The sequence below is a fragment of the Aulonocara sp. 'chitande type north' Nkhata Bay genome, linkage group LG3, assembly GCF_057382095.1.
Source record: "Aulonocara sp. 'chitande type north' Nkhata Bay isolate Kocher_YH1m ecotype deep benthic linkage group LG3, A_spYH_male_GT1.1, whole genome shotgun sequence".
In the NCBI taxonomy this organism is placed as follows: domain Eukaryota; kingdom Metazoa; phylum Chordata; class Actinopteri; order Cichliformes; family Cichlidae; genus Aulonocara; species Aulonocara sp. 'chitande type north' Nkhata Bay.
The window spans coordinates 35,000,725-35,023,855 of record NC_141346.1 but is presented as its reverse complement, the minus strand read 5'-3'; the positions used below and the strand labels follow the sequence as shown (position 1 = coordinate 35,023,855).

Here is a 23,131-nt window from a genome sequence, read left to right as displayed (position 1 = left end):
GAAGGGGCATGTGCTACAAGTTTAAAAGGAACAAACAGAACTGGGGTGACCCACATGTCCCAATGTGTGAAATGACTCTCAAGTCATAGTAACCTTAGGTTTGTCTGTCTGTGACCCATTGTTCTGCTTGGGAAGTAGACAGAGAGAGGGAAAAGGAAGGCATAGAGGTCAGAACATCTCTTCCCCTACAACGTCCCTAAATGGGTCAATGCAATCATTGAGGAAATGGAAATACTTTTAGGTTCTATTTCTCTTAATCGATGTTTATGGATGTTTGTCTATGTTTGCTAAATTCTTACTCAAATAAACTTTTTTAAAATGTTCATATCAATACACTAGGATGGACAGCAGCTCCAGATAGACTAGAGAAGGCAGCCAAAGGTTTGGAGAGATGAGAGGGGGCTGCACCTGTGACATCTAGTTTTGTGAATCAGTTTTCCTGAACACTTTTTAATCTTGCTAAACATTACTAGCTTGCTCAATCTAATAAAGCAGTGTTTTCGACACAAGTCACTGTTAGAATAATGTTCGAATGCCCGGTATGCCCGAAGACCAGTCCAGCCCTGACTCAAGCTGCATCATAGTGTAACGCGTGGGTTCACTAGATGGTTTGGAATCTCTCTGAATAATTAAGAACAGCAAGATGAAGACGGATAACTTTTTAGCAGCCTCTTTACTCTCGGCACACAGCAACAACCACCCACACTTCCTGTGTGCCGCCCTCATGAATATTTCACTGGCCTCTCAGAAGCCAGGAAATCTTATACTCAGATCAAAACAGGGAAAACAACCAGGTAGATATAACACATACTTATTACTGGTTTGAACATGCATGTCTAAACATTCAAACGTGTAAACATGTAAATATCAAAACACTAACCACCAAATAGCTACATAACTAGCTTTATGACCTTTGTAAACACCTCTTTGTATATCAAATTATATTTAAATTTACTTCTACACTTTACAATAGCAAAAGCTTCACAGGATTAATGTGTCACTGCAATTGTTAACTTAGTTAGTTTCTGCTTTCAATTAGATGAAATTGACTTTTTCATAGAAGGAAATGGAAAGTTGCACGGGTACAATGTGATGATAGTAATAATAAATATCAGTAATTACAGTAATTACAGAAGTCCAGACTTGGATAAAAAAAAAAAAAACTGGTTTTAAAATGTTTTCGTACAGGGACCTTTATAAAGTCTTTAATGTGCAGACTAGTTTACCACAAAGGCGTTGTTATTACTGTTCTAAATGTATCATTAGCTACATGCACGGATGCTTAGTCATGCACCCCCATGTGACGCATAGACGAGAGAAACCTGTGGTAGACATACAATGATCAGTGAGTGCTGAGCTGCTTATATTTGGTTCAGTTACAGCGGGATGATGGGTGATCAGACCCAGCACCCTGTTTTCTTTGAGTGTGAGAGTCTTAAAGAAGGACATCTGACGAGATTACAAAAATACTTCGGTATTCACCGCAAATCAGGCGGAGGAGAGTGCGGTCCGGTGACGAGAGTGGACGAAAACGTCTACAGTGTGGTTTTCCGAAATAAAAAAGGTAATTTTATCATGCCTTTGAACGAACTTTGTTATGCATGAAATATCCTACAGTTGTCGAAGACTTACAAATGACCATTAGTTAATTTACTATTCTCTTTCGGTTAAAATAGCCGTAACAGAAAGGTCTCAGCTGTTTAAAAGATCTTATATTTCCACTGTGATGTACTGTTGGAAGTGGGTGTAGTGAAAAAGGAAACGTAATCGAAAGTTTGTCTGGAAAGCGAAACTTAATGTTATACAAAGCATTTGGTGGTCAGCAGCTACGAGTTCAGGAAATTACCGAACCTCTCATTTTTGAAGTCTTTCCCCTGTAAATGGGCTGTTTAGACAGAGGCAGAGAGCTACCCAGATATCTCTGCATATGCAGTTTTTATTGTATTTGCTGTTTGTACGAGTTAGTAGAGGAAGTAAAATAAGCTGTACAAGCCCTTAAGCAGAGGTAGACTTTGAAATCATCTGCATGCTTTTATTACTGGTGTAGTCAGGGAAACATTGTGCGTGTGACACATTTGATATTAAATTAGACGTTTTATATTTTTGTCACTCAGTGAAAAGAGAAGAAAAAACACGATGAAGAATGGCAAAGGAAGAAAAATAAAAAAATACTTAGGTTATATAAGGAATTCAGTCTGTAATTTGCAATATCTGTCTACAGATCAGCAGCGAGTACTTCAGAGATCAGAGCATGTTTTGGAGCTTGAAGATCGTTGCTCGGTGATCTTTGTCCGAGAAAGTTTGGAAAATGACACCTCTCACCTCACCAGCCCCACTTCTGCTCTAGCAGAGGTAAAGTTCATACATTAATTTAATCATGTTTTTTTTAATAGTTTTATGTATCCACATTAAATGAATGTTGTAAATTCGATTATATTATTAATGTAAGGACAATTTGCTATATGTTAATAGCCGTTTGTATTTGCATGTCTTTCTCAGGCACAGACTCCTGAGAACATTCCCGCCTCGTCTCTTCCACCAAGTGATGAAGAGTATGAACTACACGTTGATAATTATCGCCTTCGTTACCTGAAAGAATGTCCTCATGCTCAGCAAGAACTTGAGAACATGCTTGCCTGTTTAGCCTGCTCTGCTGATCTTTACTGTGAGGAGGGGAGAGTTTTAGTCAGGAGGCGAGCTCAACCTGGTGCTGCAGATGAAGTTAGTGATTGGAAAGCTGAGGTAGACGCTCTCTTTGGTGGCTACTTTTGCCATTATGAAGTAAACCCTGACAAAGTTGAAGCTTTGGTTCAGTCCAGCAGCTCTTGTCATACTGCAGGTGAGGTGAAGGTGTACACAGATGAGTCTGGGATGGCTGTTGTTGTTGGAGAACTGTCTCTGGTTCATGCCAGGTTGTTAGACACTGAGCAACCTTCAAGTTTACTTGACAATATGGCATCTCTGAGTTTAAGAGAGGAAAGCACAACCATTGCTAGCTACAGCCTTTGTGATGGGCTCCAGGTGTTTGTGTGTCAGGGTGACATCACCAAGCAACACGCTGATGCTCTGGTAAATGCAGCCAATCAGGACTTGGAGCACTCTGCAGGTGTTGCCGCTGCACTGAGTCGAGCTGGTGGTCCTGAAATACAGAGAGAGAGTGATGAATTAGTGAAGTGTTTGGGGAAAATTCCCATAGGAGAAACAGTAGTGACCACAGGGGGTAACTTAAAGTGCAAGAAACTGCTTCATGCAGTTGGGCCTGTAGGTGGAAAACTAAGTAAGAGAGATAAGATGTTACTGGAGAAAACTGTGCATTGTGCTTTAAAGTTTTCAGAAATAATGGAGTTTCAGTCCATAGCCATTCCTTGTATCAGCTCAGGTGTGTCTGGGGTTCCTCTCACTGTGTGCACTGAGGCAACTGTTGCTGCTGTGAAGGACTTTGGCAGTGTGGGAGGTCGAAGTCTGAGCAAAATCATCCTGATTGATAACAGAGAGGAGGCGGTGAGGGCCATACAGGAAGCATGTGACAGGCTTCTCCAAGGGATAGATACACCTGATGAAGATACAGCAAGAGGAGCCACTGCCAGAGCTCCTGGAGGCAGAGTCCACATGGAGGTTATTCAGGGATCGATCGAGAGCCAACAGGTGAGAAATGTTGCTGTAATGACGACACTTCACAATAAGACACATTTTCTAAATCTCCTGCTCTTCTCCTAGGTGGATGCTTTGGTGTCTCCTATGGTTGGCCATGATCCTCTCTCTACCCGTGTTGGAAATGCTTTGTTTGAAGTAGCTGGACCACAGCTGACCACAAGGTTTAGAAAGGAAGCAGAAGATGAAACAATGCCTGGTGACTCAGTACTGCTGGAGGGCTTACCTGGACTTCAGTCTAATGCAGTCTTCTTCCTCAATCTTGTTCCCTGGGATGGTGACCCAGACGGAGTTGCAGTCCAGGTGAGATAGTAAAGGAGGGATTTTATTAGTCTGCCTGTTTGTGAGGACAACTTTAACTTAGCTATTTGTAATAATGCAGTATTTTTACCCATTATAGGTTCTTCGAATGGGCATCAACACAATCCTATCTTCTTGTGAGAAGAAAGGATTCAGATCTGTTGCTCTTCCCGTCCTCGGTGCTGGGATGGCACTGCAGTTTCCTGTCAGTGTAGTGGAGAGAGTGTTAATGGAGGAAGTTTATGTATTTGAAGAGGAGCGGGTGGGAATCACACCATTCCTGATCCACATCGTCATTCAATCTAATGATGAGGAGAGACACGAGGTAATGTCAAAGAATTTTACCCTAAATATTGGCTCCTGAGTGTTGCGTGTCGAGAAACACTTTGGCAAAGAAAAGATACGTCCATATCAATATTTTTTTTAAACTTTTCATTGAATGTTCGATTATTTTCTTCGCAGGCATCTGATGTTGTCCAAACTGACAAATTCACTCAAAAAGTCCGAGATCCAGGTGAGTATAGAATACTGAGAAAGAATGAAAAATAATAATACCCAAAGTGCTGGAGTAATGCATCTAAATTTACTAAATTAACAGCCTGAGGGCAATAGCTCAAATCCTTAATGGAGTGGATTATTCAGACAGTCCAATATTTCATTATCCTTCCTAATGATTGCTTTTAGTTAAACCCCTTTGGCTCTAACTCTGTTTTTCATTTAGGAGTGGGGTTTTTTATTGCTATAACTATGAACCATGTACTGCTTACTGTTCAGAGTCAACTTTCTCCTCTAGATTCAACAACAATGAGGCTGGTCCTGCTGGGAAAAACTGGAGCTGGGAAAAGTCACCTGGGTAACACCATTCTTGGAGAGGAGCTCTTTGCCACCTACCCCTCTCCAAACTCTGGAACAATGAAATGCCAAACAGAAACCAAAACAGTCAGTGGAAGAAGCATCACTCTGATCGACACCCCTGGTTTCTTTGACACAGGAAGGTCTGAGGAAGATCTGAAGCCTGAGATAATGAGCTGTATGACAGAGTGTGCTCCTGGGCCTCATGCTTTTCTCATTGTGCTTCAAGTGGATAAATTCACAGAGCACGAGCAGGCTGTCATCACTAAGATAGTTCAGTATTTCTCAGATGAAGCTCTAAAATATGCTGTAGTTGTTTTCACTCACGGTGATCAGCTCGACAAAAAGATGAAAATTGAAGATTTTGTCAGTCAGAACAAAAATCTGAGTGATCTGGTGTCAAAGTGTGGTGGTCGGTGTCACGTCTTTGATAACAAACACTGGAACAACAACCAGCCAAACAACTACAGGAGCAACCAGTTCCAGGTGGAGGAGTTGCTGAAAACAATAGAAAAAATGGTGGTGGAAAAAAACGGAGGTTACTACACAAATAAAATGCTGCAACATGTGGAGACGGCAATACAGAAACGGGTTGAGCACATTTCGTACTCAATGCCAGATAAAACCCCAGAAGAGATCAGAAACCAGGCTAAATCTGATGTGTGCAACAGGTTTCTGACCAAACTGACAGGGATTGCAACAGGAGCTTTGCTTGGTGCTTTTTTTGGTGTAGCAGCAATGGTTGGATTAGCTGTCACAGCCATGAATAACGTAATGTTAATGAACGCTGTAAAAAAGGCTCCAGCATTAATGGGAGTGTCGGCAGTAGCAGCAGGACAAACAGCATTAGTAGTCGCTGGAGCCACAGGTCTGGGGGCAGCAACAGCAGGAGGAGTATATGGTGGCTTGCTTGGATATGAAGCAGCTAATGATGCTAAGTCCCCATCAGACGCTGCACAGAGAGCGTGTGAGGCTATAGTGGAGAAAGGAAAGTCTCTTATCAGGTTTAAGTGAGATTTTTTTAATAATTATTATCCAGGTAGTGAAAAGGAAAAAAGCATCTTATTATTTCTTGATGTTCTTACACTACACATATTAGTACTACATACATCGAAGAAAACATTTTAATTATCTGGAGTCAGGTTTGTTGGCAAATAGCTGAAAAGATGAGAAACCAGGCTAAAACTTATGTGATGTGAATGATCTAAATGACAGGGACTGAAACCAGGCCTTTGCTAGGTTTTTTTTCGGTGCAGTAATGCTGGCTGAATTTGCTATCAAAGCTGTGAAGAACCCAGAACCGGTGAATGTTGCAACAAAGCGTTTCACATCAGCACATGTGCCAGCTGCAGAAGATCAAACAACACTAGTAGTTGCTGGAGCAGTAGGCTTGGTGGGAGCAGCAGCAGCAGCAGGAGGAGGTGTAATGGGAGGTGTTTGGAAATGAAGCCGCTAAGGATGCAGAGTCACTTTCAGAAGCTGTACAGGGAACATACAAGGCTGTAGAAGGAAAAAGAAAATCTCTCACTCAGTTAAAGTAAAATTTGTTTTTACAATAATCAGATATTCCTGTAAACATTTGATTATTTCATTTTCTTTTGATGTTGTTACATTACAATTAATGTTTACATTTTAAAAGGTGGTACACATTACATAACACTTTATTCAATAACAAATGTTTGCCTGATAGCGGTGGTGGGAACATATCGTTTGGTGTGTTTATGAGAAATTTTTGTTTAATATGTTTGCGAGCCATAAAAAAATTAAAACGACGAGTTTAAAGAGGCTCACAGGGTCTATAAGTATAGTTATGTTTGTGAGGTTGTTCCTCAGTCCACTGTGATCATAATTTTTCATTCAATTGTGACTAAAGGAGAAGACTGTTTGGGACCATAAAACACATCAGGCTACTGAAGACTGAAGAAATTAGGTTGTGTTTGATTTTTCTGAAATTGTCAAATCTCTATTTTTACTTAATTGTAAATGATCTGATAATGATAGAACTACTTGATATATGTATGATATATTGGTGATGTGATTGAAGGATGAAAGATGGCTTATTAAACAATAAAAACACTAATTTTCCAAAAGTTTTCAAAGTTTTTCCATTTATCTATTTTCTTTTGTTTTCAGACAGGTTTTCCCAGGTCATAGTGTGTGTGAATTTGCATGAGCATACACTCTTTTTCCATTTTACATATCTATTTTTACACATATTCACATTTTTTTTAAAAGCTCTTTAGAGAGCTGTCGACAATCTTTAGGGCCACTTGGTGCCAGTACATGATTTTGAAGGTTTATAAAAATGCTGCCATGAAGTGCAATTTTTGCCTCTATTTGTTCCTGTTTACGGTCAAGTTCAATTTCTGTTACACCGTTGCATGACAGTGTTATGCAAACTGTGCAAGATTGAGGAACTAGATACCACTCAGGCTATTAGTTCTTTCCCGTAAATATAGGTGAGGCCAAGCACACACTTATTTATTATTCATGCTTTCCATATTCTTAGTATTGACAGCATGCAGCTGTCCTTTCTGTCCTTTTGGTAATCTACTGTAACCTTTGTACTGGTAATGAGGTTTTAATGTACTAAAACTAGAAGAAACTGAAGAAACTTAAAAGCTGTGTTTATGATGGCTTAAAAAGTGGAAGCTTTATATCTTCCAAGTGCGGTGGAAAATTCTTTCTGGAGTTCCCCTGATAAGTGTGTGAATGCAGCATGAACACTGACTCTTCAACAGCTTGGTTATAAGCGACACCTGTTCACTTAGTCTCTCTATACTTGCCTTCAGCTGAAGGAAGGTGATTCTTGGTGTTATGCCAGAGTGAAGAAATTATATCATCTTTGTCATATTTACCACATTGAATAACAGCTTTAAAGTGTTAATATATGCAGGTAGTTTAGTGATAGTGCAACAGTTCAATCTGTGAGTGCCACTGTTAAAGTTGATTTGGTGAGCTTGTTTCTATTCTTGTATTTACATGTAATTTTCAGCTGTGCCTCAGGCTTCAGTGTTTCAGTTCACTTTGTGTTTTTTTAACTGCTGATTGATGTATTTATTTTAGCTGTTACATGCACCACTGTGGTCGCCAGGCTGTTGATCCTCGAGTGTTAAATTTGTGGAACGTGTGCTTAAAGTGGCTGTTCTGAGGCTGTTCATCAGTTGCTATGAGCCACATATTCTTAGCACAGTTCAACAGTTTGCCTGATAAAATAAGTTAATAAATATAGCTCTTTTTTTTTTCTTTGGGCATCAAACTTATGGTAGAACATTTAAAGACCATATTGTGATTAATATTTCATAATATATGGATTTGATGGAGATTGCAAAAATTAATTGGGTGAAATAAATCTTATCAGATATCCATACTATAGTACACACTGGAACACACACAACTTACTTTCCTAATTCTGAATGGCTACAGATGAATCCAGTCACTTTACCATATCCAAAAATAGGGGACAGCCAGCAGACTGTAGCCAACAGATCTGCTGTGTTGGTGTGGCTGCCAAAGACTAGCAGGGTGAATGCTTGCCAGTATGAGAACATGAACTCCTGTCCTTTCTCAGATTAGTCTGATCCTTGTTTTTGATATAGAGTCATTTGTCACTTTACATGTGTGCTTTCATAAATGTTGTTGGTTCAGGGAGCTGCTGATAAGCTTCATGGCTGGTTTGTGTTGGTGTTTACTTAGTATAACTGTGGTTTTACTCATGCATTCATGCTGCATCTCAATACAAGCGTCCAAAGTTTGTAGATGAATAAAAAGTTTACTTAAGTGTAGTATGGGGGGTCATGGTAACCATTAAAATTAGACTTCCGGCCCAGTCTCCAAAGCCATCTTAAGGATTTATTGTTGGAAACTTAACCAAAATTGTTACAAATTAAAAACTATGTAACTATATGTGGTGTGTATTGTTAACATATCAAAAGCACTATACAAAGATCTAAAATATGTCACATGTGATGTTAGACCTCTTCTTCAGAGTCAATAGACTGATCTGGTCAAAGTGAGTTTATTACTGCCATTGTTTAACAACACATGGGCATACAGGTAATGGGGGTTGTAAATATCACATTACTTTGGATCTCGGACCTCTTCTTCAAAGTCAAATAAGGTCCACCTTCCACAAAACATTAGGGAAATGATAACGATATATGAGGATTTTAAATATCAAATTATAATTTGGAGGTCACATTTGACCTCTGACATCAGTTTTACATTTCTCACATGCCTTTCTTTCAAGTTGACCCCAAAATGTGTTGCAGCTGTAAAAATAAAGAGAATGAGGCAGTTAAAAACATGCTATAACATTATATAACAAGCTCGAGTTATTCATGTCCACTTATTTACAAATAACTCATTTTATTTCAAGAAGGAGAGATTATTAGAAAGAAATGGACATGATTTATTGATGTACAGAATTTAGATAGAGGTATTTGGCGGTTAGAATTCAATGGCCCGTCTCGAAGGAAAGGAATCCCAGCGGTGATAGAGATTACAGCAGGGCACCCTGGAGTCTAGACGCTGGTGGTGGAGATAAAGATGGAGATGTAAATGGAGCCTGAGTGATAAAAGGTGGTGATGGGAGGAGGTGGGATGCATGAAGGCGTTTGCAAAGGAGAATGACAGAGCTCCAGTGAGATTTAAAGTATGCTGCGTGAATGCTGACTGACCTGAAGAAGGCCAGGAAAAAGATGATTGGACTAGACCAGTGTTATTGCAAACAGCTTGACAGTGTGGGGAAGAGGAAGTGATGTGAAGCTTAGATTTAGCAGGCTACACCTGAGAGCAGACAGATGTTAGAGGTTTCATCTTCCTTACTGAACTTACCCATAAGCTTCGTTACTAAACATTTAAGGAAAACATTTTATTGATATAAAGGAATGCCCCACGTGAACTATATTCACAAATAAAAATTCATAGAAATAACAGAATTATACTCAAATGAAATAACAAAAGCATGCACTTTTGCTCTTGTTTTTACTGCATTACAAAGTTTTTAAAGTATCTTTTAAAATCACAAAGAAACGAAAATGAATGTGTGCAAAACCACAATACCATTTCTTTAAAAGTAAATACTGCGCAGAGATTGAGCTGGTTGGTGAAGGTTTGCGCAGCTGTACAAGGCAGAGAAACAACACAGTGTAGGGCATCTGACCTTCAAACAGTTGTTTCTCTTAAGGAAAAAAAGTGAATAGGCTTGAAGAAGGGAAATCAAAGTGAAGTTTAAGAAGGCTTAAAGGGTTTATTATAACTTCCACTGCTTGCCAAAGGCTACGCATTCAGTCCAGTGATGTGCCCTGGAGCTGTTTACTTGCTGCTGTTCTAAATTTATCACGAATTTGATGCAGTTGTTGGGTCACGTGGCCCCCGTGACGTACCAGCACTCATTTTGCGCCCGTGTCATAACGGCACAACTCATCTCTCAGGATCAGCTGTAGATCTGATGCCTGCTACACGCTCTACATAACTTTAGTTACAGCGGGATGATGGGTGATATGTACCATTACCCGATTTTCTTTGAGTGCTACGGTCTCCGCGAAGAGCATATAAAAGGAATAGAAACATATTTCCGTTGCGCCATCTCGGGCGGAGGAGACTGCGGCCCACTGATAAGACTGGGTGAGGACGTCTATGGTATTGCTTTCAGATATGAAAGGGGTAGGTAAATCATTAATTTTAATATGGGTACATATATTTAAATATATTTCGTATGCTTTTTCACGAGACGTCATATAGTTGTCGAAGTATGCAAACGGCCAGTCGTAATTATTTGTTTATTATTTTCTTTTTGCTAAGATTTGCTAAAAAACAGTCAGAACAACGAGGTTTAAAATATTGAGGGAAAACTTAATGATGAGCTGCATGAAAGAAAACCTGAACAGGAAGAGTCTATAAGGGTCTATCGAAAGTGAAAGTTAACCATTCAGTTAAGGCTGTGCGACAGAACTGAAACGACCAGTTATTATGTAACTGGTGGTATCTTCTTCTCTATGGATGAGCTGTTAAGGAGAAGACTGGAATATTGCAGTACACTCAAGTACAAATGCAGTTTTTGTTGCATCAGTGGAACAAATGTGGGTTGACAGAGGTAGTAAAATCAGCAAGTAGGGGAGACCGAAGATAGTTGTAACATTTTTGACATTTCTGTCTGTAAATTGGAGCTCTTTTAAGGTGGTGGATTCAAAATGTAATGCAAAGTATTTACATGTCTCTGCTATTAAATAGTGCAGCTATTTTCTCTGCAGCACAATTACCCATTGCATGGTGTGGCCTCAAACACGAAGAGTGAAATGTTACAATTAACCCCGTAGTCTGGGTGAGTTGTAACATATCCTGGGGTGAAATGTAACACAATGAAATAAGGGTACTAACAAAACATTAACATGTAATCTTTGTTTATTCAACACATGAATGCACTTAGAGCCATTTATGTAGCTGTGTGTGTGTGTGACAGAATGCAGAAATCTAGCTTTTGAACATATTCCAACCCCCCAAAAAAGACAAATTATGGAATTTTCTGCAACTGAATATTTCATTAATTTTGGTTGGTCTTCCTTGAGTTTGGCCTCATTGGCTCAGTGGGCATTATAACCTACAGCTCTTGCACCAATTTTGAACATAACAATGAAGCTGAAAAAATGTAGTTGTTCACCAGCATCGCAATTCCATTACTTTTTTTCATGGCTTACCTTGGTGTGGTTTGCAAAGTGCTTCAGAAAGATGAGGAAATCTGTTTCTTGCACCCATCCTGATTTATTTCCACTACCAGTACTTCCTACTGGTCCATCTCTGACACAGTGGTCTGCATAATGTATGTGTGGGAACACAAACAGTGAAGTAATTGTGTTGCCAATGGCATTAACCACATATACAAAAGCGACCAGTGAACCTCTCTCTGCTGATGTCGTTGCCCCAACTTGTTTAATATAAGTTAAAGTAAAAGTGTGGTAAGTTGTAAAATCTGCATTATTGTTACAACTAACCCAGACTGTTGCTGTTACAACTGACCCAGACTCCTATAGCCATGAACTAGCTAACATTACAGCCAACGGCTAAAACATTAGCTCTATAGACCTACACAGAATATATCCCCATAGACATACAAATAACATAATTTAAATTTGATGAGTTTAACTGCAAAGCAGATAATGCTATTAGAAATTGAAATAAAGTAGAAAAACTTACTTTTTGGCATACAAATTACTTTTTTTCATGTTAAATTGTCTGTGTTTGACAAAATGTGCTGATTTTTCACATGTGATAGCAGAACTGAATTGGGCATGCACAGGATGAGTCACATCATTTGAAACTTAGCCCTGATTGGAGAAATTGGAAGTGTTACAACTGACCCATGTTACAACTATCCCAGGTCAAGTAAAATCGGCAATAAATCCAAGGGCAAGTTGTTGAAAGGCATTTGTAACATATGACAGGCATGAGATGTAAAGAATAAAAGGAAGGAGGCTTTAAAGAAAATAATTTACTATATATATAATTTAAATGTAAAACAAATCCACTGTATAACTCCAGATGTCTGTCTACAGATCAGCAGCGAGTCCTTAAAAGATCAGAGCATGTTTTGGAGCTTGGAGATCGTCATTTGGTGATCACAGTCCGAGAAAGTCTGGAAACTTACACCATCCCCACTGCTACAGTAGCGGTACATTTTGTATATTAATTTAATCAAGGTTTTTAAATGTGGAATAGCTAATAAATTTATAACTATAGGAACACACACAACACACACACACATCATCAAATCATCAATTTATATATACACATATATATATATAAGGTGGTAAGGTGGTCTTTGTTGCCGATTGATACCTCCTCTCATTTGCATTTCTTCCCAATCACAGACTCCTGAGAACATTGCTGCCTCGTCTCTTCCACCAAGTGATGAAGAGTATGAACTACACGTTGATAATTATCTCCTTCGTTACCTGAAAGAATGTCCACATGCTCAGCAAGAACTTGAGAACATGCTTGCCTGTTTAGCCTGCTCTGCTGATCTTTACTGTGAGGAGGGGAGAGTTTTAGTCAGGAGGCGAGCTCAACCTGGTGCTGCAGATGAAGTTAGTGATTGGAAAGCTGAGGTAGACGCTCTCTTTGGTGGCTACTTTTGCCATTATGAGGTCAACCCTGACAAAGTTGAAGCTTTGGTTCAGTCCAGCAGCTCTTGTCAGACTGCAGGTGAGGTGAAGGTGTACACAGATGAGTCTGGGATGGCTGTTGTTGTTGGAGAACTGTCTCTGGTTCATGCCAGGTTGTTAGACATCGAGCAGTCTTCAAGTTTACGTGACAATATGGCATCTCTGAGTTTAAGAGAGGAAAGCACAACCATTGCTAGCTACAGCCTTTGTGATGGGCTCCAGGTGTTTGTGTGTCAGGGTGACATCACCAAGCAACACGCTGATGCTCTGGTTAATGCAGCCAATCAGGACTTGGAGCACTCTGCAGGTGTTGCTGCTGCACTGAGTCGAGCTGGTGGTCCTGAAATACAGAGAGAGAGTGATGAATTAGTGAAGTGTTTGGGGAAAATTCCCATAGGAGAAACAGTAGTGACCACAGGGGGTAACTTAAAGTGCAAGAAACTGCTTCATGCAGTTGGGCCTGTAGGTGGAAAAGCAAGTGACAGAGATAAGATGTTACTGGAGAAAACTGTGCATTGTGCTTTAAATTTATCAGAAATAATGGAGTTTCAGTCCATAGCCATTCCTTGTATCAGCTCAGGTGTCTCTGGGGTTCCTCTCACTGTGTGCACTGAGGCAACTGTTGCTGCTGTGAAGGACTTTGGCAGTGTGGGAGGTCGAAGTGTGAGCAAAATCATCCTGATTGATAACAGAGAGGAGGCGGTGAGGGCCATGCAGGAAGCATGTGACAGGCTTCTCCAAGGGATAGATGCACCTGATGAAGATACAGCAAGAGGAGCCACTGCCAGAGCTCCTGGAGGCAGAGTCCACATGGAGGTTATTCAGGGATCGATCGAGAGCCAACAGGTGAGAAACACTGCTGTAATTAAAATAAACAACACCTTGCAATAAAACACATTTTCTAAATCTCCTGCAAATCTCCTGCTCTTCTCCTAGGTGGATGCTGTGGTGTCTCCTATGGTTGGCCATGATCCTCTCTCTACCTGTGTTGGAAATGCTTTGTTTGAAGTAGCTGGACCACAGCTGACCACAAGGTTTAGAAAGGAAGCAGAAGATGAAACAATGCCTGGTGACTCAGTACTGCTGGAGGGCTTACCTGGACTTCAGTCTAATGCAGTCTTCTTCCTCAATCTTGTTCCCTGGGATGGTGACCCAGACGGAGTTGCAGTCCAGGTGAGATAGTGGGAGAGGTGGGATTTTATTATTCTGTCTGTTTGTGAGGACATTTTTTAATGAAGCCATTTGTCATAATGCAGCATTGTTATGTGTTATAGGTTCTTCGAATGGGCATCAACACAATCCTATCTTCTTGTGCGAAGAAAAGATTCAGATCTGTTGCTCTTCCCGTCCTCGGTGCTGGGATGGCCCTGCAGTTTCCTGTCAGTGAGGTGGTGAGGGCTTTAAAGGAGGAAGTTCATGTATTTGAAGAGGAGCAGGTGGGCATCACACCACTCCTGATCCGCATCGTCATTCACCCCGATGACGAGGACTCACACAAGGTAATGACAAAGCACTTTTCCTTAAATATTGGCTCTTAACCATTAGTGTGCTGAGTGTTGAAAAACACTTTGGAAAAGTAAAGTTACGTTCCATATCAATATTTGTTTCATTTTACTTTGTAATGAATCGTTTTTTCTTCACTCTATTACATGAACTACACAAGATAATAATAATTACTTTTTTCATCTGCATTTCCATCTGATGAGTTTTTACAAGGATTGCTATTGATGTTGATACTTTGTTGTCTTTGCAGGCATTTGATGTTTTCCAAAATGACAATTTCACTCAACATGTTCACCAAAAGGTCCACGATCTAGGTGAGTATAGAATACTGAGAAAGAATGAAAAATAATAATACCCAAAGTGCTGGAGTAATGCATGTAAATTTACCAAATTAACAGCCTGAGGGCAATAGCTCAAACTCTTAATGGAGTGGATTATTCAGACAGTCCAATATTTCATTATCCTTCCTAATGATTTCCTTTTATTAATTACCAGATACTTCTTCCAGTAAACCCCTTTGGCTCTAACACTAGTTTTTCATTTAGAAGTGTGTTTTTTGTAAGTAAAACTATAAACTATCTACTGCTTTCTGTTCAAAACCTCAAACCACAAAGAAACGTCTCTCTTTGCAGCAGCAAAAAAAAAAAAGAGAAAAAAAACAAGAGAGAGACAAATGTACTTAACAGAGTCAACTTTCTCCTGTAGAGTCAACAACGATGAGGTTGGTCCTGCTGGGAAAAACTGGATCTGGGAAAAGTCACCTGGGTAACACCATTCTTGGAGAGGAGCACTTTACCTTTTATGACTCTCCAAACTCTGGAACAGTGAAATGCCAAACAGAAACCAAAACAGTCAGTGGAAGAAGCATCACTCTGATCGACACCCCTGGTTTCTTTGACACAGGAAGGTCTGAGGAAGATCTGAAGCCTGAGATAATGAGCTGTATGACAGAGTGTGCTCCTGGGCCTCATGCTTTTCTCATTGTGCTTCAAGTGGGTAAATTCACAGAGCACGAGCAGGCTGTCATCACTAAGATAGTTCAGTATTTCTCAGATGAAGCTCTAAAATATGCTGTCGTTGTTTTCACTCACGGTGACCAGCTCGACAAAAAGATGAAAATTGAAGATTTTGTCAGTCAGAACAAAAATCTGAGTGATCTGGTGTCAAAGTGTGGTGGTCGGTGTCACGTCTTTGATAACAAACACTGGAACAACAACCAGCCAAACAACTACAGGAGCAACCAGTTCCAGCTGGAGGAGTTGCTGAAAACAATAGAAAATATGGTGGTGGAAAAAAACGGAGGTTACTACACAAATAAAATGCTGCAACATGTGGAGACGGCAATACAGAAACGGGTCGAGCACATTTCGTACTCAATGCCAGATAAAACTGCAGAAGAGATCAGAAACCAGGCTAAATCTGATGTGTGCAACAGGTTTCTGACCAAACTGACAGGGATTGCAACAGGAGCTTTGCTCGGTGCTTTTTTTGGTGTAGCAGCAATGGTTGGATTAGCTGTCACAGCCATGAATAACGTAATGTTAATGAACGCTGTAAAAAAGGCTCCAGCATTAATGGGAGTGTCGTCAGCAGCAGCAGGAGAAGCAGCTGTAGGAGTTGCTGGAGCAGCTTGTGTGGCAGTAGCAGCAGCAGGAGGAGTATTTGGTGGCTTCATTGGAAATGAAGCAGCTAATGATGCTAAGTCCCCATCAGAAGCTGCACAGAGAGCGTGTGAGGCTATAGTGGAGAAAGGAAAGTCTCTTATCAGGTTTAAGTGAGATTTCTATAATTATCATCCAGGTAGTGGAAGGGAAAAAAGCATCTTATTATTTCTTGATGTTCTTACACTTCACATAATAACTGCATAATAATACTACATACATCGAAGAGAACATGTTAAATTATTTGGAATCAGGTTTGTTGGCAAATTGTTGAATACTTATCTAGCAGTTACCTTTTTTGTGGACTTTTTGCATAATCTTCTGAGGGCCTTAATGCATTGTAGTCATATTTTTTTTCCTGTGGACGAATGTCTCAGACCGAGAAGCATCACAGACAAACAAGTCAACAAGTAAGTCAAAAAACTGTGGTGGGAGTTGGTTTTGTTAACTTGTCATGGAATATTTAGTCATGTTACATATTTCTAAGATATTGTTGACCCTGTTTTGTCCCTGTTGCTTTTAAGCAATAAAAAAAACTAATTTCTGGGGAGTTTTCCATTTTTTCCAGTTCTTCTTTCATTTTGAGAATACTGCTTTTAGGCAGGATTGTCATACTGCACTTACATGCTCTGATCAATGGGGGGAACTCTAGCAAAGAAATGTATGTGTGTCATGAGATGCCACTACCAGCAATAAGAAGGTCTATTAAGTATGTTTGCATATGTGAAACACCCACAAGGCGGTGAGAGGTCAAGTTCTGGATCTTAAGAGTAAAGAAAGGCAAGAGCAGTGTGTTAGTACTACATGAAATGTTGGATGTTTGTGGTTTGTACTCGTAGTCCATATATTTACTGTGCAAGACTTGGATAGTTACCTTATTTTATTAATGAGCAAATCTGTCCTGGATGTACAGTTTGGGTCATCCCGCATTTACATTGTTTTATTGTATTTTTAGCTTAATCTACCAGCATTTAATCTCATTGCAGATTTAGTTTTTCTCCAAATCTGTTTTGCTAGCTTTTTTCACCCTTACAGACTTGGCAACCGTCAGTCTTTAGAACGACTCCTTTGTGAACTTGAGAAAAAAAAAAGAGTGAGTTTGCATTTTTTGCATTTTCTTGTTACACATGTTTTAAAAACATGCAGTTGATTCTTGGTTATTTTAAGGTTACTTTGTGGTTAATAGTAATGTGTAGGAGATGACACAACAATGAATGGACAATACAAACAAGGCAACAAACAGTACTACAGTGTAAAACTACAATGTAAGCCTTGTTATTCTTCCCCAAGAGCATTCCTCAGACTCTGAAAGATGCAAATGCAGCAGTGAATTATAGACTCTGTATGCTCGCTAGTCTCTATGACTGATAAACTGATTTGTTCTATCTTCCCCTTTAAAATGAATCATTAACGCAAATGTGACGACAATTAAAGTGGGTGGACATTGACTGCACTTCAACACTTGACCTGTTTCCACTTCTCCACTTCTGCTGAAAGCAGACAGTTGCTGCTTTCTTTGCCAAGATCTTCAGAGATATGTCAACTCAGGGACAGTCCAGTTCTGTTTCTTAATAATACCGCAACTAAAATGGCTAGCAAGCAGCAAAGTCAGCAAGATGAGCCACATGGAGTTGACCTGGACTGCATTCAGTTTTCCTGTTCAGTGTGTTTGGATCTTCTGAAAGAACCCGTCACCATTTATTGTGGACACAGTTATTGTAAAAGCTGCATTGAGCATTGCTGGGATGGAGAGGAGGAGAAGGGTGAATACAGCTGTCCTCAGTGCAGGGAGACATTCAGCCATCGGCCTGTTCTCAGGAGGAACAACATGCTGGCTGAGGTGAGGGGACAGAAATGAACTTAGCACAGACTCTGTAGTTCACAGATAACGTATTAGTCGTATTGTTACATAAGAAATCATCCCCCCCTTTTTCCTGTAATTGTGTAAATAATTAAACAAGTGGAACTGGTTTTGTACCAGTTTGTACCAACATATTTATTTGAACTCCAGAGTTTAACCATTTTTATGTGAACACACTTCCTTATGAAGCCAGCCTCAAAAACATTCTATTTCTATTTACAGCACATCCTAACAGTTTCTGTCTTTCTGTCTAGGTTGTGAATAAGCTAAAGAGCACAAAGTCAACATGTCCTTCTCTGGTCTATGCCAGCCCAACAGATGTTGCCTGTGACTTTTGCTGTGGGATCAGAATCAAAGCCACCATGTCATGTTTGACCTGCTTGGCATCTTACTGTCCCACTCACCTCGAGCCTCACTACAGTGTTGCTGTGTTGAAGAAGCACGAGCTGGTGGCAGCTACAGTGTCAATACAGGAGAAAATGTGCACGAAGCACAGCAAGTTAAAGGAGCTCTACTGTGAGCAAGATGAGCAGCTTGTTTGCTCTTTGTGCACAGTGGATGAGCACAAGGGCCACGGATGTGTTTCCGCTTCAGCACTCAAGGATAAGGCAAAGGTGTGGGCAAGGAGTCGAGCACATAATGCTACCTTTCAAAGTCCAAATGTTTCTGTGCTCCCAAACGACACGTGGCCATCAGACGTACTCATTAATTACATTACTGATTACTAATATTTAAATGACTCACTGGATGCAACCGTGCCTTCTTGCAGAATCAGCTGGCTTTAAATCAAAGGAAAATCCAGGACAAAGTCGAAAAGAAAGAGAAGAAGCTGAAAGAACTGAGCCAAGCTGAGGAGAGTCTCAAGGTGTGGAAAAGCGATGTTTTCAGATCTGATATGTGCATTCAACTGCTGGGTGAATGAGATAGTTGCTGAAATGAGCTTTAGTGTGTTAACATAGTCTCAGTATTTAGCTCTGATCAAACTTGCAATAAGATTTTTACCCACTTGAGGGCACAAACAAGCACTGCTCTCAGCATTTGTTTTTGATTTGCTCTTTTTACCTTTACTTTGAGAGACGTGCTGTTGATCTGCAAATTCATTAGCATCATCAACAAACATGAATCCTCTCATCTGATGACTTTTAGTTTAGCATTCTGTCTTTAGGTGTGATTTGTGCACCACAGGTGGTTGTTAACTTAGCGTCTTTTAATGCTTAACATATCCTCTACAATTGTCTCGGTCTGTGGGGTTCAAAGATCAAGTCGGGTTGTTGTTTTAACTGAATAAAGACAAACTTTTAAACTAAAAACAGATCTGCGATGTGCCAACAGAGCTCTGCTCTGATTTCCCTGAACGACTGTGACAAGATCTTCGATGAGCTCATCTCTTCCATGCAAAGAAAACAGAGTGAGGTGAAGCAGCTGATTAAAGCCCAAGAAAAAACTGCCACCGCTCAGGTGGAGGACCACCAGTCTCAGTTGAAGGAGGAGATTACAAAGCTGAAGAGAACATACGCTGAACTGGAAAAAGCTTCGGATGCAGATGACCTCATATATCTGATGCAGGTATAGCTGCTTACAACATAGCAAAGGTTTTCCTGTAAAATACCTGATTTCAAAGGCCTAAAAAAAGAGAGAACTGAACACAATTCAATCCAAATGGCCAAAATGAACATTACACCAGATATTCTAGACCTGCATGAGATCGTTTAGATTTATGATGGGTTGCTTAAAAAAATGACCATTTTTGTCTTCTCCTTATATTTCACAGCATCTCTCCACTTCCTGGGATTCTCCAGATGGCTCACCTGGAGCTCCTCCTCAACGCTCCTTTAAAGACATAACCGAGTGTTTGTCTGAGCTCAAAGATAAACTGGAAATGTCACTGAAAGAAACATGGCCCATGATCTCAGCCACAGGTAACAGTTGGAAATGTAAAAAGAAAAAAGAAAGCATTGTGGATGAGTTGCTTCATAGATACCCAGTGATTTTTTTTTAATAACTCCAGTTTGTTTCTTCACAGTTTCATATGTTGACTTCTCACTACCTCCGGCCCCCAGCAGCAGAGAAGAGCTTTTACGTTGTATGAAATTCACTTGAAACATTATAAAATCATATAGTAGTCCGTTACAGTTGAAAATAGTGGTAATATTGATCGTACTTGCTATATTTTTTGCCAGATGTTTATCCCCTCACACTGGATGGGACCTCAAACTATCGTTATCTCCACCTGATATGCGAGAATCGCAGGATGAGGCCTTCATCCGGCCAGGCTTCAGCGCATCTGGACAGGTTCACTAAATTTCCCCAGGTGCTGTGCAGAGAGGGTTTGTCCGACCGGTGTTACTGGGAGGTAGAGGGACATGCTCGCATTCTGTCTGTAGCAGTGGCTTATAAAAACATCAGCCGGACATCAGATGAGTCACAGTTTGGCAAAAATGACAAGTCCTGGAGTTTAGATTGCACTGCAGATGGCTTTTTATTCTGTCACAATAATGTAGAAACCAAGGTGCCCGGCTCTGGTCTCTGCAAGATTGGAGTCTTCCTGGATTATAAAGCAGGTACTCTGTGTTTTTATCGTGTCTCTGACCCAATGATTCTAATCCATCAAGTCCAGACTGCATTCATCCAACCTCTTTATCCTGGGGTTGGGATAAATTATGAATGGTATGATACTGGAGTATTTGCACAGCTGGTTAAGTTATGGTAAATCTTTTCGAAGTGATAGAGATGTTAAATATTTTAAGATCCCATCTCTAAAGGATTTTGTCATCCATCGCAAAAGCGTAGCACATGAAGTTGGGAAGTATAAAAATACAAATTCTTCGTTACTATACTTAAGTAGAATATTCAGGTATCTGTACTTGAGTAGTAGAGATACCTGTACTTGAGCTTCAACTTTTTTAAACAAATATTTCTAGTGTAATTTCTAGTCTTATACTCAGGGATTAAAGCCGGAACGAGTGCAGGTCCTCGTAAATTGTGGCTGTGGTACCTCAGCATATATTTAGTGCTACTGAAAAGCAGCAAATATAATGAAAGTATTTTTTTAAGTGGTAGGTAATTTCAAATGCAACATTTCTATTAGCTCAACAAACGTCGGCAAAACACACACAAACTGTTTTAGCGCAGTGTGTTAACCCTAAAGGTTCAGCTGCTGTATCTCACAGTGTGACAAAGTGGGTTAACAGTTGGAATACTCATTACTTGTCTCATAAGTATTAACTTTTTACACATTAAGCACATTATTCTCCACATGTTAGTGATGGCCATATGGCACAGATTCAAGTGGCTCTGCATATTTTTGGCTGCCAGATGGCACCAGATAGGACTGTGTTGAAAAGCTTCTAGTGTTGAATCATGTTTTGATAAAAGCTTCAGTTTTTTTTTTTGTTTTTTTGTTTTTGAAAAAATAAATAAACAAATAAATGCCTGTCTAGAGTTTCTGGACTTCAAAGGGGTGATGAGGTCATGTCTGATGTACCCAGGCTAAACCAACACGTGCAGCATTAGGAATGTTTTCTTTTGTTTGTTTTCAGGTAACGAAGTGATTTTTCAAGACTATCTTTAACTTTAACACAGCCATTTAGCTGTATTTATTCAATTCAATTCAATTTCATTTAAATAGCACCAAATCACAACAAAAGTCGCCTCAAGGTGCTTTATATTGTACAGTAGCTCCTACAATAATAGATACAGAGAAAAACCCAACAATCAAATGGCCCCTATATGAGCAAGCACTTTTGTGACAGTGGGAAGGAAAAACTCCCTTATAAACAACTGAATCAGGTGCTGAGCCTGTGATATACTGAATGAAGGTTCAGACGTCACTCATCATGTGGCTCTCGCCAAACGAACCAAGCCTCGACACAGTGCTTCTGAAGGAGTGTGTTATTTTTTTGGACACATGCGCTTCAACTTCAAATGGACCATCACTGCTGTAAACCCAAAATGTCTGCTGATTCTTCTTATTTACACCCTTCTTTGACACTTGAGCCAGACTACTTCCCACACAAGGAGAGAAAAGAGTGTGAGAGAACTTTACTCAGAGATAGAGAAAGATGTAACAAAAGAAAGGACAGGAAAGGAAGCCGAGAGCTTAGATTTAAACGTAAGGAGTGCTCATTCATGCTTGATAAACTGCAGACTTAAAGATTACATGTCATGTTGTCATTTGTAATCATATACTGGATCTGTATGTGACATGTGTTTAACCCTAAAAGATCGTTGGGTTTCCCCACCTGTGAATCGCACTTTAACCCTGGACTATACTAGTTTTGTGATTAGATGTGGAGGTTTAAATCAGACAACAGAATCTTTTTGTTTCTTTTACTGCTTGGTTCCTACATAACAGCTTCACTCTGACCACTTTCATTAGAAGTACAATCCAGATTTAAATAACATTTGTATTCTTGTATACTAAAATTGTTTTGTTTTTATATTAATATAGCACAAGTTTCACATACATGTGCTTAAAAACAAATGGTAAAAATACTTTTAAGGAGCTACTTTTTTTTTACTTGGAGTACATTTCAGAGGCTGTTTTTTTCACTTTCACTTTTACTTAAGTTGACACATGTATCTCTATCTCTAAAGTTTTAACTTTTTAAAGTTAAAGAAAAAATCTGCACATAAGCGGCTTCTGTGGGGACCCCTTTCCCTTCTTGAGACATATCTCTCTCTTTTGATTTTCTTTTCTCTCTTTTGAATTTGATTTAAAACAGGAACTATATTTTCCTCATAATGGTGGCCAGTAATGAACTGTTCATGTTCCACCTTCAATAAAAATCAAATGAGCTCACCTTAGGCACATCTAGGCAACATTGGGGAGGGAGCTGCTGCTGCTTCGCTCTCTCTGACTGTATCTGAAATTAATAGCCATACATCTATTTGGATAGACATAGTGTCACAGCTATCACTGGCTTGCTGTCTTTAACAGCTGCCGATAGCTAAACTATTCTTAATCTGTTAATTGTATTCTGTTCACTTTTCTTTTGAAAAAAAAATATTATACCTGACTGCTCCCAGTTTGCTTTTTTGTTGGTCATTTTCATATCTATAATTTGCCTGAGAACTTGCCTTGATTGGCAGCTGTAGCCAATCAAAATTACTCTAAGAGTGCATTGATGATTTATCTACAA

General features: G+C 39.7%; 3 protein-coding genes across 5 annotated transcripts in view; all 3 read left to right on the top strand.

Moving 5' to 3' along the window:
- Positions 1-16,673, top strand: part of LOC147335322 (GTPase IMAP family member 9-like) — a 36,560-nt gene extending 19,887 nt beyond the window's left edge. The window contains exons 1-7 of one of the 3 annotated variants that reach the window (XM_086278100.1): positions 10,208-10,431; positions 12,357-12,472; positions 12,672-13,811; positions 13,902-14,138; positions 14,240-14,464; positions 14,719-14,782; positions 15,174-16,673. In XM_086278100.1, the coding sequence (XP_086134226.1) occupies positions 10,296-10,431; positions 12,357-12,472; positions 12,672-13,811; positions 13,902-14,138; positions 14,240-14,464; positions 14,719-14,782; positions 15,174-16,246 (2,991 nt within the window). In that variant the 5' untranslated portion in view covers positions 10,208-10,295 and the 3' untranslated portion in view covers positions 16,247-16,673. Of the gene's footprint in view, positions 1-10,207; positions 10,471-12,356; positions 12,473-12,671; positions 13,812-13,901; positions 14,139-14,239; positions 14,465-14,718; positions 14,783-15,173 lie in introns of those variants that run through there. The other 2 variants (XM_086278094.1, XM_086278112.1) reach the window with 2 other exon arrangements.
- Positions 1,351-6,874, top strand: LOC147335323 (uncharacterized). Its single transcript, XM_086278043.1, has 7 exons — positions 1,351-1,564; positions 2,222-2,352; positions 2,500-3,645; positions 3,718-3,954; positions 4,052-4,276; positions 4,414-4,465; positions 4,745-6,874. Exons 1-7 carry the CDS (start codon positions 1,387-1,389, stop codon positions 5,815-5,817), a joined length of 3,042 nt encoding a protein of 1,013 aa, XP_086134169.1. The 5' UTR covers positions 1,351-1,386; the 3' UTR covers positions 5,818-6,874.
- A 144-nt stretch (positions 16,674-16,817) lies between the features above and the next one.
- LOC147335321 (E3 ubiquitin/ISG15 ligase TRIM25-like) lies at positions 16,818-23,017 on the top strand. Its single transcript, XM_086278144.1, has 7 exons — positions 16,818-17,969; positions 18,245-18,604; positions 18,760-18,855; positions 19,323-19,556; positions 19,762-19,909; positions 20,014-20,073; positions 20,171-23,017. Exons 1-7 carry the CDS (start codon positions 17,718-17,720, stop codon positions 20,698-20,700), a joined length of 1,680 nt encoding a protein of 559 aa, XP_086134270.1. The 5' UTR covers positions 16,818-17,717; the 3' UTR covers positions 20,701-23,017.
- Positions 23,018-23,131: the final 114 nt, after the last annotated feature.

Coding starts and splice junctions, on each gene's coding strand:
- LOC147335323 (XM_086278043.1), top strand. CDS start 1,387: ATGATGGGTGATCAGACCCAGCACCCTGTTTTCTTTGAGTGTGAGAGT. Junction 2,353..2,499: donor CCACTTCTGCTCTAGCAGAG/GTAAAGTTCATA, acceptor TGTCTTTCTCAG/GCACAGACTCCTGAGAACAT. Junction 3,646..3,717: donor GATCGATCGAGAGCCAACAG/GTGAGAAATGTT, acceptor CTCTTCTCCTAG/GTGGATGCTTTGGTGTCTCC.
- LOC147335321 (XM_086278144.1), top strand. CDS start 17,718: ATGGCTAGCAAGCAGCAAAGTCAGCAAGATGAGCCACATGGAGTTGAC. Junction 18,605..18,759: donor CACTCAAGGATAAGGCAAAG/GTGTGGGCAAGG, acceptor GCCTTCTTGCAG/AATCAGCTGGCTTTAAATCA. Junction 20,074..20,170: donor CAGAGAAGAGCTTTTACGTT/GTATGAAATTCA, acceptor ATTTTTTGCCAG/ATGTTTATCCCCTCACACTG.